General features: G+C 38.9%; 1 protein-coding gene across 1 annotated transcript; it reads left to right on the top strand.

Annotated features, from left to right (window-relative positions):
• The first annotated feature begins 16,347 nt into the window (after positions 1-16,347).
• On the top strand, positions 16,348-17,964 carry UTP3 (UTP3 small subunit processome component). Its single transcript, NM_001142835.2, is given in 1 exon segment — positions 16,348-17,964. A coding segment is annotated over 1 exon segment (1,425 nt). The 5' UTR covers positions 16,348-16,475; the 3' UTR covers positions 17,901-17,964.
• Positions 17,965-19,518: the final 1,554 nt, after the last annotated feature.

Here is a 19,518-nt window from a genome sequence, read left to right on the forward strand (position 1 = left end):
GAAAAAGTTCTAGCCTTAATTTAAAAGTACTTAACTATTAAAAAAAGTACTAAATATCATTTGAGTCTTCACTAAGTTGTAATCTTTATACTGGTGGAGAGTTTGAAATATTGCAAGAATTACAAAAATGAGACACAAAGTCATAAAGTGAGTAAATACTATTGGGAAAATGGCACCAATATACTTGCTCAACGCAGAGTTGCCACAAACCTTCAATTTATAAAAATAAATAAATAAATAAATAATATAAGTAAAGTGAAATAAAGCAATGCATGCCTATATATAAAAAGCCATTTTCAAAAAATGTATGTTGCCTAATATGTGTCTGGTATGTCATATCTTTGGTGCTAAAACAAAGCTGACTACCTTGGCCCTGCCTTTCCAGAGACTATACTGTAGTGAAGAAGACAGATAAGAAAAATAAAATAGGAGTTCCCGTCGTGGCACAGTAGTTAATGAATCCGACTAGGAACCATGAGGTTGCAGGTTCGATCCCTCGCCTTGCTCAGTGGGTTAAGGATCCGGCATTGCCGTGAGCTGTGGTGTAGGTTGCTGACTCGGCTCAGATCCTGTGTTGCTGTGGCTCTGGAGTAGGCCAGAGGCTGAGGCTCAGATTGGACCCCTAGCCAGGGAATCTCCATATGCCTCGGGAGTGGCCCTAGAAAAAGGCAAAAAGACAAAATAAATAAATAAATAAATTTTTAAAAAAGAAAAACAAAATAATCACAATTTTTGATACATGCAATGAAACAGATAAAGTACAGTCAGCCCTCTGCACCCACAGGTTCCACATCTGCAATTCACAAATCCATTTCGTATAGGTCCCATTTTATATAAAGGACTTGAGCATCCACAGATTTTCCCTGGGGGTTCCTGGAACCAATCCCCTGAGGATACTAAAAGACAACTGTAGTGTGACAGCACACTGGGATGGAGTTGAGACAGCTTACTTTTTCTTTCTTCTTTTTTTTTTTTTTTTTTTCCAGCCGAGCCCAAGGCATGTGGAAGATCTCAGGCCAGGGATCGAACCTGTATGACAGCAGGGACCTGAGCCACGGCAGTACAATCCAATCCAGATCCTTAACCCACTGTGCCACAAGAGAGCTCCAGACGTAGCTTACTTTAGAAGACACACTCCAGAAAGGACTCTCTGAAGAGGTAACATCTCGGCTGAAACAGGAGCAAATGAGGAGCCTGTACCAGCGCTCTATGCTACTATAACAAATTACCACAAATTGAATGGCTTAAAACAATACAAATTATCTCACAGTTCTATAAATCAGAAGTCTGAGTGAGCTAACTTCCCTGCTCTTGTTTCATAATGTGGAAACCGAGGTGTCAGCCAGCCTGAGTTCTCATCTTGGCTCTGGTAAAGAATCTACTTCAAGCTCATTCTGATGGTTGTGCTTTTAGAGCTGAGGTCCCCATCCCTGTGTCTGCTGTCAGCTGGAGGTTAGTCTCTGCTTCTAGATCCTGACAGCATGCCCTGGCCAGGGGCCCCCTTGATCTTCAAAGTCAGCAACAGTGAGTCAAGTATGTTTCATGCTTCACATCTCTCTGATCTTGGTTTTTGCTACATCTCTCCTGCTTCCAGGAGCAGGAACATTCTAGTGAATGTTCGCTGCCTTTAGGGGCTCATGTGATTAGATTGAACCCATCCAGATAGTTAAGGATAATCTCAGTACTGTAAGACCCATACCTTTAATCACATTTGAAAGTCTGTTTGCTATGTAATGGGTAACAGACTCACAGATGCTAGGGCTTAGGGCATGTTCATTTTTGAGGGGACATTATCCTGCCTTCCACACACTCAGACAAACACTGACCCAAGAAGAAAGGAAACACTGAGTAAAGGGCCTAAGAAAGGAAGGAGCTTCACCTGCACAAGACAAGTAGTGGAAAGGAAGGCCCCCGGGCACTACAGCAAATTGGAGGGAGAACCATAGCAATGACACCATGCACTTCTTTATGAGAGTAACCTTTTTCCCGTTTGAATCATGCAACTTTAGAACCTATTTTGAATATCTGAATTAATCTTAGTTATTCTAAAGCTGAAGGTAGAACATAAGCCTCCTGACTTTCAATCTCTTTCACTTTCCACAAAATCAAAAGCCATCAATATCATTTTTTTCACACCTATATGGAGAAATTTCTTCTAATTGATATTTTTAACCCTAAACATTTTGGTTCTTGAATACAGAATTTCTTCAAGTATTGATCTGCATGCAATCACAGTATATGTAAAATTTATATTAGGTATCAGGAGGCAAAAAACAAATTTAAAAAGAATTAAAAATATGAGAAAGAAACCTTATCCTAAACACTCCTTAGAAATTAAAATATTAAACAAAAAAAAACTGAATTATCTCTTTTTCTCAACAGCTTTTCACATAGACTTTTAGGGTAGTGTTTTGTGGTTAAATGTTTATAAGGAGAATTGCACCTGCACCTGTGTTGTGGTCTGTTTTTAAATAAACTTGCACCTGCAGGAGCTTTTCATAGAATTTCTATTTGGGATACTACATATTGGTCATTTGACCATTATACACAACTCTTCCCTCTCACCACGCTACCTTGTGGACTGGTTCTAATTTAAAATAGCCTATCTCCAAAAATTTACTTTATAAACAACCATTTAGAGTTCATGATAATTCTCTATAGGCACAATAAAAAAACAAGGTTTCCAGGAAATCCCTCAAACAATATGCTCCTTCTAATTTTTTAACTCCAGTGATCTGGCCCCTTGCTGCTTTAAGGAAATTCTAATTCATTTTCAGGATATTCTAATTGATTTGCCTCTGCTTTAGTCAAATACGCCTACTTTCTATTTCCTGTATATGATTTGCTAATTACTGTTTCATAATCTTTTTTACTCTGCTATTTCTTCACCATAAATTTATTTTTCCTTCCTGACAATCCTCAGAAAAAATCTTAAAATCTTTAAAACTAATTTCAGCAAGTCTTTCCTGCTTAACGTCAACCTATGCATTCACTCCTTTACTGTTTCTTCATTGATAATAAATTAATTTTATATCTCTATATCATCTTATAGAAGTTGGCATATTACTTTACATTTTTATCACTTTTCTTCATATATGTATAATTTATCTTATACTAAATTAACAGTTTCTGGATTCAGAGAAGGGTTCATAAATAACTGTAGCAAAAGGATATAAGGAAACACTGATGGGGAATTATTCTCTGGAAAATGGGTGAGGATATAAAAATATTCTTGTTCTAATTCTTCCACTCAGAGTTTTATATCACATGTAGGTCCCATACTAAGTCTGTTTTCCCCAATAACAAGAAGAAAACAAAAGTCTATGGAGAGGAATATCATGTCAAAAATTATTTTAAATATCTGATGCATTCTTTCAGGACTATTATATAATTTTTTGTATCTTTCTCAGAGTTTCCAATAAGTTTCTCTGGCCTAAAAGGCGTGCAATAATTATTTCCCAACAAACTTTTTTATAGTATCAATATTTACTATAGCACCAAAAGGAAATTAATATAGCTATCTTTTTTGCTCATAATTTCCTCATATAATTGGAGGCAATACATACTTTTAAAGTTTATTTTCTCCTTAAGACACTGAAATAAAATTGCCATTATAGCAAATATGTATTTGTAGTCTGCAAAGCTAATGCTATTTACCTGGCCCTTAATTCAAATGATCATTCACTCATTTATTCCTTCTCTCAAAAGGTTGTCTACTGGCATCTACTATACATGGCAGAGATAAAGAGAACAAAATAGGTATGACTTTTTTTTTAATGGATTTACCTGATGACAAGTACAATGTGCCATAGGAGCAGAGGAGATGGGAGAGAGGAAGGCAGGATGAAGGAATGCTTTCCAGACAAAGTAATATCTATGCTGAGATTGAAAGATAAGTAGAACTCAGGCAAAAAAAAGAAAAAATATTGTCTAGAATGAATAAATTATCAACAACTGGGAGCTGAGAGAATATGAAACTATTGGAGGAAATCAAAGTTCAAAATGGCAATATGAGTTTAGAGACCATATATTTCATGTGTCAACACACTTATCCTTAAGCACCTAGTACAGTGTTGTGTGCTAGGCAAAATTAAAATAGTTTATGTGGATGTAAATTTCACATTATTACATAACATGTTTATAGAGTAGTGATTCTGTATAGATAACTATATTACACTTGATTATTAAATATCTTCATTCAGTTCAGTTCTTTAGCAACCTGAAAGAAGTTTTCAAATACAACATCACTGGAGTTCCCACGGTGGCACAGTGGTTAACGAATCTGACTGGGAACCATGAGGTTGCGGGTTTGGTCCCTGCTCCTGGCCTTGCTCAGTGGGTTAAGGATCCAGCATTGCAGTGAGCTGTGGTGTAGGTCACAGATGCGGCTCGGATCCCATGTTGCTGTGGCTCTGGTGCCAACCAGTGGCTACAGCTCCGATTAGGCCCCTAGCCTGGGAACCTCCATATGCCACAGGAGCGGCCCTAGAAATGGCAAAAAAGACAAAAACAAACAAAAAAAAAAAACAAATACAACATCACAATATTATCAGTGATGTACATTTATTTGAAAGGAAACAAGTAATGTATTCACTGTTATTATAGTGTTGTACGTGGATCATTAATTGTAGTAGTTAGCAATCACAATTGAAGTAATGCTCTGATGTGGCACTCAGTGTAAACAAAAACAAACTGAAAAAAGTAATTTACAGTGAATAAACAATTTTGCCAAAATCACAGGAAAGAAAAAAAAAATAAAATAAAATAAACCAGCCCCAAAATTATCAGTGAAGGAACAATACATCAATCTGTGAATATCCTCTAATTGTACTCCATGTTGTTGGCCTGCACTCTGAACACATCTACTAAATTGCTGCTTTCCCAGGCCCCAAAATAAAACTGGAGAAATATAATATGGCCTATGCCTTATGATACTTCTATTTTTCTGCCATTATATTACTTGCAATTGATACCATATCTCTGAGTAATCTTAAATCTATAAATCTGAAGGCTCAAGTTTTTCCAGTACATATATTGAAGCAGAAATTCATATGTCTCTGAGCCCTACAAGTTGTTTTGTTTTTTTAGGGCCACACTTGCGGCATATGTAAATTCCCAGGCTAGGGGTCTAATCAGAGCTACAGCTGCCGGCCTATGCCACAGCCACAACAACGAGGGATCCGAGTCTTGTCTATGACCTACACCACAGCTCACAGCAACGCAGAATCCATAACTCTGCCGTGAGCTGTGGTATAGGTCGTAGATGCAGCTCGGATCTGGCATTGCTGTGGCTATGGCATAGGCCGGCAGCTGTAACTTTGATTGGACCCCTAGCCTGGAACCCTCCATATGCCACAGCTGTGGCCATAAAAAGACCAAAAAAAAAAAAATTAGACCAAGAGAGAATATAAAATAGTTATGAAAACTAACTTCAGAGTAAGACAGACTTGCATTTAACTACCAGTTATACAACCTCAGTAAACTGCTTCACATCTCTGAGCCTTATCTGTTAAAAGAGGATAATAATGGCACTCTCCTCATAGATATATTGTGAAAATTAAATAAGACAATGTACTTAAGGAGCTCCTGTCGTGGCTCAGTGGTTAATGAATCTGACTAGGAACCATGAGGTTGCAGGTTCAATCCCTGGCCTTGCTCAGTACGTTAAGGATCTGGCGTTGTGGTAAGCTGTGGTATAGGCTGCAAATGCGGCTCAGATCTGGCATTGCTGTGGCTGTGGTGTAGGCCAGCGGCTACAGCTCTGATTCTAGCCCTAGGCTGGGAACCTCCATTTACCTCAGGTGCAGCCCTAGAAAAAGACCCCCCCCCAAAAAAAAGATAATGTACTTAAGATAACTAGAATAGTGACTGATATGTAATCAGTATCTCCCCAAATATGGAATGTTATTAACAATGGCAAGTGGAGAAAGCCCAGAAAGGGATTAAAACTTTTGGATATCATAAAAATGTGAGTTGAGCACACATGGAAGCTTTATTCAGATATATTTTTTGTTATCACTGTTAAAATTTTTTTCATGGCTTAGTTTCACACAGTAAGTTTAGAAGTCTTGACCTTGAATAGATTGGAATTACATATTTAACTGCATATAGCTTATATATTAATCCAAACCTTTTGAATTTGACACGATGATAGATAGTCAGTCCTATAACTGTAGTGGCAGGCAGGAAGTATACACTGCCTAGTCTACTAACTCATGTGTGCTAGCTACTTAAGAAAAAACCATTCCAAACCATATTTCGTTAAATATCAAATGTCCCATGTTCCAGATGAATGTGGAAGACACTCAAATCTCTTGCTCTAGTTTATATTTTTTTCTCGAGCTTCAGAACCATATATCCTACTGTCTAGATTAGACATGTGAACCTCTTCACAGACACCTCAAATGCAGCACTTTCAAAATTTATTTCCCCCTGCTTCCTGAACCCTGCTAACCTCTTTCCTCCTCAGTTTTCTATCTCAGTGGAAGGTATCATCACCTACTCAGTTGTCACTGTAACTCCTCATCCCCTCATACCTAGTCAGACACTAAGTCCTATAATACCATCTCTTTAAGTACACAGCTATTAATCTGTGTACTTTTTATATCCTCACACCCAGGGCTCTAGTTTTGACACTAAAGTTCATCACCTAGATTATTCTAAGAGGCTCACAATAACTTCCCATCTATAATCTTACCTCTTTACATCAATTCTCTAATCTTGCCCTATTTAAAACCCTCCAAAGGTTCCCCTTTGTTCTTAGCATAAAGCCTGTTATCTCTTAACACCAAAAATAGATATATCAATGTCACATTTGAAACTCTTATTAAATTCTTTTTTTTTTTTTTTTGGTCTTTTTTTGCTATTTCTTGGGCCGCTCCTGCAGCATATGGAGGTTCCCAGGCTAGGGGTCTAATCGGAGCTGTAGCCACCGGCTTACGCCAGAGCCACAGCAACGCAGGATCTGAGCTGCGTCTGCAAGCTACACCACAGCTCACGGCAACGCCGGATTGTTAACCCACTGAGCAAGGGGAGGGACCGAACCGCAACCTCCTGGTTCCTAGTCGGATTCGTTAACCACTGTGCCACAACGGGAACTCCATCTTATTAAATTCTTAAGTTGGACTTCCCACTGTGGCTCAGCAGGTTAAGAATCCAAATAGTATCCATAAGGACACAGGTTTGACTCCCTGGCCTTGCTCAGTGGGTTAAAAGATCCAGCATTGCCGTGAGCTGTGATGTAGGTCACAGACGTGGCTCAGAGCCTGTGTTACTATGGCTGCGGTGTTGGCCTGCAACTGCAGCTCTGATTAGACTCCTAGCATGGGAACTTCCACATGCCATGCCCTAAAAAGACTAAAAAAAAAAAAAAAAATTCTTAAGTTGTTTCTGCTAACTTCTAATACCTTACTGAAATTTAACAGAACTCAATTTAACTCTCATTATGTGATCAGCTATTTATCAGTACTTAATATATATAAGTAACTGTATTAGATATCACAAAGGTTACGAGAAAATGGTGATATATCTGGCAAAAATGTAAGTCGGGTATAAATAGTCTAATACAATGGAGAAAATGTTTAAAAATCCTAACATAGGACCTAAATAGACATTTTCCAAAGAATGCATACGGGTGGCCAACAGACATATGAAAAGATGCTCAACATTGCTAGTTATTAGAGAAATGCAAATCAAAACCACAATGAGGTATCACTTCACACTGGTCAGAATGGCTATCATCAAAAAGTCTACAAATAATAAATTCTAGAGAGGATGTGGAAAAAAGGGAATTCCCACTGTTGGTGGGAATGTAAATTGGTGCAGCCAGTATGGAAAACTAAAAAAAAATGAAAAACAGAACTACCATACGATTCAGCAATTCTACTTCTGGGCATATATCCAGAAAAGATGAAAATGCTAATTCGAAAATATACAATATTCTTAGCAGCAATATTTTCAGCCAAGATGGAAGCAACCCAAGTGCTCATCAACACATATCTGGCTTAAGAAGATGGAACATGTATGTGATGTACACACACACACACACACACACACACACACACACACACGCAAAAAATAGATTATTAACCATAAAAAGGAATGAAATATTGCCATTTGCAGCAACATGGATGGATCTACAGAATATTACATGTAGTTAAGGGAGTCAGACAGTGAAAAACAAATAATATATGATATCACATATGTGGAATCTAAAAAACACAAATGAATCTATATATAAAATAGAAATAGACTCACGAACATTGAAAGCAAACTTACGGTTACCAAAGAGGAGAGGAACAGAGGGACAAATTAGGAGTATGGGATTAACATACAAACTACTACACATAAAATAGATAAGCAATAATGATTTACTATATGGCACAGGGTGTGGGTTGCAGACGCAGCTTGGATCCTGCATTGCTGTAGCTGTGTCGTAAGCCAGCACCTACAGCTCTGATTCCACCCCTAGCCTGGAAACTTCCACATGCCATGGGTGTGGCCCTAAAAAGAAAAAAAAAAAATTGTTATGTGGGACAGTATAAGCAAAGAGAGAGAAAAAGAAATCTCAAAAAAAAAAAAAAAAGAACAATGTGTATTTCAGTTTGCCTAATATATAGAGTTTAATGAAATCAGTAGGATAGCAGCTACAAAAATAAGTTGAGGCCAGACAAACGCAGGCTCTGAATATTAGGTTGTGCTAATGGTTTTACACTAACTAAATAAAGAGAATGAGGGCTGACTAAAGAAAAAAAATTGTACGAACTGTGTTTCAAAAGACCTTCACCGTCAAAGCTACAACTATCATTGAATCAGTAGTTTTAAAGGAGTTCCCATCGTGGCTTAGAAGTTAGCGAACCCAACCAGCATCCATGAGGATGAGAATTCGACCCCTGACCCCACTCAGTGGATTACTGATCCGGGGTTGCCGCGAGGTGGAGTGTAGGGCGCAGATGCGGCTCAGATCCCAAGTTGCTGTGTCTGTGGTGTAGGCCAGCAGCTACAGCTCTGATTGGATCCCTAGCCTGGGAATCTCCATATGCGGGCCTAAAAATACAGACAAAAAAAGACCGAAAAAAAAAGTTATATATAAATAATTGTATCTACAAGGTTCCTCATGATAAGAAAAAATAAAAAGATTAAAGTAATAATTGTGCAGTTTAGTTGGATTAGAGTTTGGAAGGGAAAGCAGTGTCACAATTTCAGTAAATTCTTCATTTTGTAATTTAAACAACTAAGCTGAGTCATTTTTAACTAGGGTTCATATGCTTATCTCACTTTTTACTAGAAGTTCTATATTTTACTTCTAAATCACTTTTAGGATTTTTGTATCTTTAAATAGTTACAGAACCTAGTTACAAAAAGAATCTATAACCTACTGGTTTCAGAGTAAGTGGTTTCCGACAGAAATGAAAGCAGATGGCAAATATATTTCATCTCTTCCATTTTCTTTCTTACATCTAAAAATAATCCTTTTCTGCACCTAAAAATATTTCAAGGAGTTTCTGTGAGAATATTATCTAAATAAGTTGATCGCTTTTAATACCAAGAATACATTTTCCCATTATTTCTCTCACATCAAATTATTTTTACAATTACTACTTTTCTGAGCATTTTTTAAAGGTATTTCTTTGACAACTGCAGTCATCATAACCTAGTTTGTGACACTGGGACAAAAAGTAAATATGCTTTTAACTATTTGCCCAAGTTCACAAATGCTGTATATTAAATATTTCATCTGTTAAATGTTACTTAAAAAAAAAAAAAACCTATGCTGATTACCACAGAAGTACAAACCACATTGCAATTCATTGTAAAAGGCTACTATTTTGCATGCTGACACCAAGTTTAAAAATATATTTTCTCAAATACTGACCTACATTCTAGGGATCTAAAAAAGCAGTACTTGAATCTATACTTAACGGGACTTACAGTTTTTGGAGGGAAAGCAGTAAGTATAAACAGAGATCTGTATGAAGCATGGGAATGCAAAAGAGGAACTTCTTCATCCGGTCTGAGGCCAGGAAAGGCTTTTAAGGTGACTTTTAAAATTAGTCTTAAAATATAGAGATTCAAAAAAAAAATAGAAAAAAATCAATAAAGCCAAGAGCTGGTTCTTTGAAAAGGCAAACAAAATTGACAAACCTCTGGCCAGACTCACCAAGAAGAGGAGAGAAAGAAACCCAAATAAACAAAATAAAAACTGAAAAAGGAGAAATCACAATGGATACTGCAGAAATACAAAAAGCCGTAAGCGAATACTCTGAAAAATTATACGCCAACAAATTTGACAAACTAGAAGAAATGGACAACTTTCTAAAGACTTATAGCCCGCCAAAACTGAATCAAGAAGAAATAAATCAACTGAACAGACCAATCACTAGAAATGAAATTGAATATGTAATAAAAACACTCCCTACAAACAAAAGTCCAGGACCAGATGGCTTCACAGGCGAATCCTACCAAACATACAAAGAGGGACTATACGCATCCTCAAACTTTTCCAAAAGGTTGAAGAAGAAGGAATACTCCCAAAGACATTCTATGAAGCCACCATCACCCTAATACCAAGTCAGACAAAAGAAGAAATGAAAAAGGAGAAATCACAATGGATACTGTGGAAAGATACCAGCAAAAATGAAAATTATAGGCCAATATCTTTGATGAATATGGACACAAAAATTCTCAACAACATTTTAGCCAACCGAATCCAAGAACATGTAAAAAAAGATCATACACCACCACCAAGTGGGATTCATCCCAGGTTCACAAGAATGGTTCAACATACGTAAATCAATCAATGTCATACACCACCTTAACAAAACAAAAGTCAAAAACCACAGGAGCATCTCAATAGATACAGAGAAAGCATTTGACAAAGTCTAACATCCATTCATGATCAAAACTCTTACCAAAGTGGTTATAGAGGGAACATACCTTAACATAATAAAAGCCATTTACGACAAACCCACAGCAAATATAATAGTCAATGGAGAAAAGCTGAAAGCCTTCCCACTAAAATCTGGAACAAGACAAGGATGCCCACTCTCACCACTGTTATTCAACATAGTACTGGGGGTCCTAGCCACAGCAATCAGATGAACAAAAGAAAAGGCAACCAAACTGGAAGAGAAGAGGTAAAATTGTCACTGCATGCAGATGACATGATACTATATATAGAAAACCCTAAGGACTCAACACAAAAACTACTCAAACTGATCAACAAATTCAGCAAAGTAGCAGGATACAAGATTAGCATTCAGAAATTGGTTGCATTTCCGTACACTAACAATGAAATATTAGAAAAGGAATACAAAAACACAATACCTTTTAAAATTGCACCCCAAAAAATTAAATACCTGGGAATAAACCTGACCAAGGAGGTGAAAGACTTATATGCTGAGAACTATAAAACATTAATCAAGGAAAACAAAGAGGATTCAAAGAAATGAAAAGATATTCCATTTACCTGGGTTGGAAAAATTAATATTGTAAAAATGGCCATACTACCAAAGCAATCTACAGATTCAGTGCAATCCCTATCATGTTACCCATGACATTTTTCACAGAACTAGAACAAACAATCCAAAAATGTATATGGAACCACAAAAGACCCAGAACTGCCAAAGCAATCCTGAGGAACAAAAACCAAACAGGAGGCATAACTTTTCCAGACTTCAGGCAATTACACAAGTAATCAAGACAGTGTGGTAGTGGTACCAAAACAGACCTCCAGACCAATGGAACAGAATAGAAAACCCAGAATAAAACCAAGACACCTACAGTCAGTTAATCTTCAACAAAGGAGGCAAGAATGTAAAATGAGAAAAAAGACAGTCTTTTCAGCAATGGTGCTGGGAAAACTGGACAGCCACATGTAAATCAATGAAACTGGAATGCACCTTCACACCATGCACAAAAATAAACCCAAAATGGCTTTAAAACTTAAACATAAGACAAGATACCATCAAACTCCTAGAAGAGAAGATAAGCAAAACATTCTCTGACATCCAAATTATAGATGTTTTCTCAGGTCAGTCTCCCAAAGCAAGAGTAATAAAAGCAAAAATAAACTGGTGGGACCTAATCACACTGACAAGTTTTGCACAGCAAAGGAAACCATAAAAAAAAAAAAAGACAAATTACAGAGTGAGAGAGAATAGTTTCAAACGATGCAACTGACAAGGGCTTAATCTCTAAAATATACAAACAACTTATACACCTCAAGAGCAAAAAAGCCAACACCCCAATGGAAAAATGGGCAAAAGACCTGAATAGACTTTCTCAAAGGAAGATGTACAGATGGCCAACAAGCGCACAAAAAAAATGTTCAACATCCCTGATTATTAGAGAAATGCAAATCAAAACTACCACAAGATACCACTTCACACCAGTCAAAATGGACATCATTAATAAGGCCACAAATAACAAATGCTGGAGGGGGTGTGGAGGAAAGAGAACCCTTCTGCCCTGTTGGTGGGAATGTAAGCTGGTACAATCACTATGGGGAACAGTATGGAGGTACCTTAGAAAACTATACATAGAACTACCATATGACCCAACAATCCACCCTTGGGCATATATCTAGACAAAACTTTCCTTAAAAAAGACACATGTACCCACATGTTCATTACAGCACTAGTCACAATAGCCAAGACATGGAAACAACCTAAATGTCCATGACAGATGATGACTGGATTAAGAAGATGTGGTATATATACACAATGGAATACTACTCGGACATATAAAAGAACGAAATAATGCCATTTGCAGCAACATGGATGGAACTAGAGACTCTCGTCCTGAGTGAAGTAAGTCAGAAAGAGAAAGACAAATACCATATGATATCACTTAAATCTGGAATCTAATATATGGCACAAATGAACCTTTCCACAGAAAAGAAACTCATGGACTTGGGGAAAAGACTTGTGGTTGTCAAGGGGTAGGGAGTGAGATGGACTGGGAATCTGGGATTAATAGATGCAAACTATTGCCTTTGGAATGGATAAGCAATGAAATCCTGCTGTATAGATAGCACTGGGAACCTATATCTAGTCACTTATGATGGAGTATGATGAAGGATAATATGAGAAAAAGAATGTATATATGTGTATGTGACTGAGTCTCTTTGCTGTACTATAGAAAACTGACAGAACACTGTAAACCAGCTATAATGGGAAAAAAATCATTAAAAAAGTAAAAAAAATAAACAATTTTTAAAAATTAAAAAACTGTCCAAAAAAGCTTGTTATAACTATGCTAAAACTATACTAGCTTTGTTAAATATTTGCCATTGTCTAAATAGATAATATAAATATAATCATCAAAAATACTAAATAAAAAATAAATAAAATTAGTCTTAAATGCACTATCAAAAAGGAAAATTACAGGCCAATATCTTTGCTGAATACAGATGCAATATTTTTCAACAAAATATTAGCAACCAAATCCAACAAAATATAAAAACAGATCATACACCACAATCAAATTGGATTCATGTTAGGGTCTTAAGGATGGTTCATCATATGCAAATGAATCAATGTGATTACACTACACCACCAACAACGAAAAAAGACAAAAACACATGATCATCTCAATAGATGCAGAAAAAGCATTTAATAAAATTGAACATCTATTTATGATAAAAACTCTTATCAAAGTGGGTATAGAGTGACCATATTGCAACATAATAAAAGCTATTTATGACAAACCCACAGTCAACATAAAACTTAATGATGAAAAGCTAAAAGCTTTCCCACTAAAATCTGGAACAAGACAAGGATACCAACTCTCACTACTTCTATTCAATACAGTACTGGAAATCCTAGCCACACAAATCAGATAAAAAAAGAAAGAATGAAAAGAAAAGAAATAAAAGGTATCCAAATTGGAAGGGAAGAGGTAATACTGTCATTATATGCAGATGACATAATACTATATATAGAAAGCCCTAAAGACTACACACAAAAAGTACTAAATCAGATAAACAAATTCAGCAAAGTAGCAGGATATAAGTTTAACATACAGAAATCAGTTGCATTTCTTTACACTAACAATGAAATACCAGAAAGGGAAAGTAAATGATCAAAAGGGACCTGCTGTATAGCACACAAATCTACTCAATGTTCTGTGATAACCTATACGGGAGTAGATATGTGTATACATATGGCTGAATCACTCTGATGTACAGCGGAAATTAACACAGCATTATAAATCAATTATACTTCAATAAAACTAAATTTTTAAAGAAAAAAGGGAAAGTTAAAAAAAACTTTTAAAATTGCATCAAAAAAAGATAAAATACTTAGGAATAAACTCGACCAAGGAGGCAAAAGACATGCTGAGACCATCGATAAAGGAAATTAAAGATGATACAAAGAAATGGAAAGATACTCCATGCTCAGGATTGTTTTGGCAATTCTGAGTCTGCCTGATTAGAAGGGACAATGGATAATGTGCCTTTGAATTTACTATAGCATGAAGCATTCTGTTACAATTAGTAACCAGCCAATATTTGCTGAATGACAAAACCTGTTTAAACCTACATTCAAAAATGATTTCTGGAGTTCCCTGGCAGCTGACCATGAGTTCCTGTTGTGGGAGCCCTGTCCCAGGTTTCTGTGCTGGATTTGCTAATAAAATCTGTTTCCGCATGTACTTATTTTTTTCTTTTCACAGCCACACATGCAGCATATTGAGGCTCCCATGCTAGGATCAAATAAGAGCTGCAGCTGAGGACTACACAGAAACTTGAAGCAACACTGGTTCCTTAACCCAATGAGCGAGACCAGGGATTGAATCCCCATCCTCACAGACACTATGTTAGGTTCTTAACCTGCTGAGCCACAAAAGGAACTCCCCCACATGTATCTATTTTTTTTTTTTTTTTTTTTTTTTTGACCCAGCCAGCAGCATGCAGAAATTCCCTGACCAGGGACAAAACCTGTGCCACAGCAGCAACCCCAGGTGCAGCAGAGATGACTGGGGATCCTTATCCAGCTGAGCCATCAGGGAATTCCTCCACATGGAAACACTGAAGATACTGGAGTTGGACTTAATGACTCCTAAAATCCACTCCGGCTCAGGTTAGCTCCCTTAGGGATGTTAACAGCCTTGTGCACCATTCATTCACTCCGTTTGCGTAGCACGAGATAGATAATCAAATACTGTTATTTCAGTAGTCATTAAACAATTCTTCATTCAACACTTACCCTGTGCCAGACACTGTATGGGGTACTCGTGTTCACAGAGCTCTACCAGATGATACAGGGGGTTAGAGAAGAGATCCAAGAGGTGATGCTTAAGCTGTCTCTTCAATACAACAGAAATTTCCCAAATTTGGGCGGGAGCACTTGGTAGTTAGGGGGGCGAAGGGGAGGTAGGTGTACAAAAACAATGATGTAAAAGGCATGTTGAGCGTTTTCAGCAGCTGAAGGCTGGGTAACATAGGACAAGTGTTCACAGCATTCCTGCGAAGTACATGTAATTTGGCACGTTTTGTGTAATTACTTGCTTAATGCGTGTCCCCTGCTGGACCTCAGGTGCCACGACTTCAGGAGCAGCACCTGCTGCCGCCCACCGTGGTTCTCCCAGAGTCTAACACGCTGCCTTGTGCTCGTTAGGCGTTGAAGAATTCCTAAAGGGTCTGCCCCTGAGAGTTAAAACGTGTCATTTCCAAAATATCTCTAAGAGTGAACCTTTTCCACTAAAAGGAAGAGAAATCGAGGTGCCCTCTGCAGCCAACTTCAGCTCCTCAGAAAGTCTAACTCCAGAGAGCGGCTCTTGCCTTCCCAACGCCACCTCTCGGAAACACTCAGGGACACAAATCCCCCGACATCCCCGAGGCCTGAGGGCAGGGAGCGGGAGGTGGGCCACCTTCCGTCCCGCAGGACGCCCACGCCAGGACTCTCTATTCCAGGCGCGCCGCCGCCGCCGCCTCAGGCTATGGTGCCCAGATACGTCGTATTTAGAAGTTGTGGAGACAGAAACAACTTGATTAACCTTCAGCGGAGAAGACAAAACAATGCCAAATGGTCACCTGAACTGGACTGGGTGCCAGCGACGCCCAGTACAGGCGCAGTACAACTCGCCTCTCAGCCCCGGACCTCTCTTAGGCACAGAGCTAAAGCGCCCTCTGATGGTCTCTCCGCGACTTCTCCTCGCGCTTCGCTAGCCTTCCCCCCCAAGCCACGCCCAGGCTCGCGAGAGTAAGAACTGAAGTCTTCCAAAAGCGTTCTGCGGAACTGAACTTCTGCGTAACTCTCGTTCCTGTACGGAAAGAGCTGAGGGACCAACCGGAAGGCCTGTTCACCCACCTCAGGGAGCATCCTGGGGGCCGGAAGAAGGTGGAAAGTCCTGCATCCACTTGGAGCGCGTGGCTGTCATAGAGGCGGCGTATTGCTGCACCGCGTGGGTACTGTGCGGAGGTCGGAGGTCGCCGAAAGCCTGACGTCTGTGTAGAACCTGAGACGCGAGCTATGGTGAGGAGATCGCAGCGGCGAGGAGCGGCTAAGTGGGCCGCTCTGCGATCCAAGGCAGGTCGCGGTCCAGTGGAGGAAAATGAAGACGATTTAGAATCTCCGCCCTCACCAGGGGACTCCAGTTACTACCAAGATAAGGTAGATGACTTCCATGAGGCCCGATCTCGGGCCGCATTGGCTAAGGGCTGGAGCGAAGTAGAGAGTGGGGACGAGGAGGAGGATGGCGATGAGGAGGAGGAGGTGCTTGCTTTAGATGTTGCTGATGAGGACGACGAAGATGGAGAGAGTGCAGGGGATGAGGAGGAGGAAGAGGAGGATGGTGGAAGCTCCGTGGAGAGTGAGGCTGAGGCCTCGGTGGATCCCAGCTTGTCGTGGGGTCAGAGGAAAAAAGTTTACTATGACACGGACTATGGGTCCAAGTCCCGAGGCCGGCGGAGCCAACAAGAAGTAGAAGAAGAGGAAAGAGAGGAGGAGGAGGAGGCACAGCTCATTCAGCGGCGCTTAGCCCAGACCCTGCAGGAGGACGATTTTGGAGTCACCTGGGTGACTGCCTTTGCAAAACCAGCACCTCAAGTAAATGAGGCTGAGACACGCGTCGTGAAGGATTTGGCGAAAATTTCAGTGAAAGAGAAGCTGAAGATGCTGCGGAAGGAATCACCAGAGCTCTTGGAGCTGATAGATGACCTGAAAGTTAAGTTGACAGAGATGAAGGATGAACTGGAGCCATTGCTCCAGTTGGTGGAGCAAAGAGTCATTCCACCTGGAAAAGGAAGCCAGTACCTGAGGACCAAGTACAACCTCTACTTGAACTACTGCTCCAACATCAGTTTTTATTTGATCCTGAAAGCTCGGAGAGTTCCTGCACATGGACATCCTGTCATAGAAAGGCTTGTTACCTATCGAAATTTGATCAACAAGCTGTCAGTTGTGGATGAGAAGCTGTCCTCTGAGATTCGTCATCTACTCACACTTAAAGATGGTGCTGGAAAGAAAGAACTGACCCTAAAAGTAAAATCCACGAAGGCTAAGCCAAAATCTGTTTCAGAGACTTCAGCTGCTGCTGTTACAGACCTTTCTGATGATTCTGATTTTGATGAAGAAGCTGCACTGAAATACTATAAAGAAATAGAAGACAGGCAAAAATTGAAGAGAAAGAAAGAAGAAAATAGTACTGAAAAACAAGCTCTTGAAGATCAAAATGCAAAGAGAGCCATTACTTACCAGATTGCTAAAAACAGGGGACTTACCCCTAGGAGAAAGAAGATTGATCGTAATCCCAGAGTGAAACACCGGGAGAAGTTCAGAAGAGCCAAAATCCGAAGAAGAGGCCAGGTTCGGGAAGTTCGTAGAGAAGAGCAACGTTATAGTGGTGAACTATCTGGTATTCGTGCTGGAGTTAAAAAGAGCATTAAGCTTAAGTAAAGTTTTTGCTTGGCTTAAGTTTTTTGGTAATATTTTTAGAACAATAAATTTTTTTTATTTTTAACTGGTGAAGTGGCTATATTAATATTTAGTCTCTAACCTTAAAGTTCTTGTCAGTAGTGAAATTTCTTTGGGTTATTTGTTCAATTCATTTGTCTTTTACTTTGTAATCAGATCATACATACTAATAAGTGTGGGAGCAATTTGAAGCTGCATGGGTAAAGAGATGGTATTGAAAAAAGTTCTCTAACATTCTGTCAAATAGTAGCTAAGGGAAATTGCACAGCTAGTTGTGGAGCAAGAAATAAACTTAGAATATTTTTATAATTTTTTAGGTAAAGTGAAGAGAATGCACTTTTGAAAATCATCTTACTTCTAAGATAACCTACAAATCAGTTCTGACATTTCATTTACCTAAAGCATAATTCTTTTTTTTTTTTCTCTCTCTTTTCTTGAGCAGCTCCCGCGGCATATGGAGGTTCCCAGGCTAGGGGTCTAATGGGAGCTGTAGCCTCCCGCCTACACCAGAGCCACAGCAACGCGGGATCTGAGCCGTGTCTGCGGCCCACACCACAGCTCACAGGCAACGCCGGATCCTTAATCCACTGAGCAAGGCCAGGGAACTGAACCCGCAACCTCATGGTTCCTAGTCAGATTCGTTAGCCACTGTGCCACAACGGGAACTCCTAAAGCATAATTCTAGAGTAGGGTTTAATGTTAAGAATTTTATACATTTTATGTTGGTAAAAGTTTAGGAATGAAGAGGAACTTGGTTAAAAATAGACATATGCCTTACTTATGTTAATTGTGAATATTTTTAATACTCCCTAATATGGTAAATATGATAAAAATTCCATTTCCCCTTTGGTGACTTGCAGTGGTTCTTTGTACACTCCACTCTTTTTACACTGCTGAAAACCTAATATAATTACTAGTGGGAAAGAGGTAACAAATTTATTTTTTTTTACAGTTACTCTGGTCTTTACAGTAGGGAAAGATGATAAGATGGTGAACTTAAAAAGTCTTAGGATGATGCCAGGGGAGACAGTGAGAGGACTAGTGAAGGAAAGAACCAAGGACATCTTAACTATGTCACTGCTTATTCATTAAACATTGTGCCAGCTGCTGGAAATGCAGAGATGGTCATTGGTTAATATTTACTAAAACACTTGCCATAACTTTGTGAGATGAGGCTGTTCTATCAGAAATGAGGACACCAAAATTCCGGGAGGTTAACTTTCTAATGAACACATGCTTAGGATTTGGACCCAATCCAGTTTAATTTGAGCTTTCATTTTAACCTTTGGCTTACCAGCTGCTGCCTCAGACTAGCACACATGCCACATTATTTTGTTTTCTTATAAACAAAAGAAGTAGGTTGGAGATAAAAGTTTATATTGAGTCCAAGTTACTTTTGTAAGCATTTTATTTATTATTACTCGCAACACCTCTTTCATAGTAAATTCTATTATCCATGTTTTATTTTGTTATTTTATTGTCTTTTTAGCGCCACACCCACAGCATGTGTAAGTTTCCAGGCTAGTGGTCCAATCAGAGCTACAGCTGCCAGCCTACACCACAAACACAGCAACTGGGGATCTGAGCTTCGTCTGCAACC

Source organism: Sus scrofa, chromosome 8 (genome assembly GCF_054392235.1).
Source record: "Sus scrofa isolate SSC_HxYL_T2T_F1_AM1 chromosome 8, Sscrofa_HxYL_maternal_Yorkshire_Landrace_v2.0, whole genome shotgun sequence".
NCBI classification, from domain to species: Eukaryota; Metazoa; Chordata; class Mammalia; order Artiodactyla; family Suidae; genus Sus; species Sus scrofa.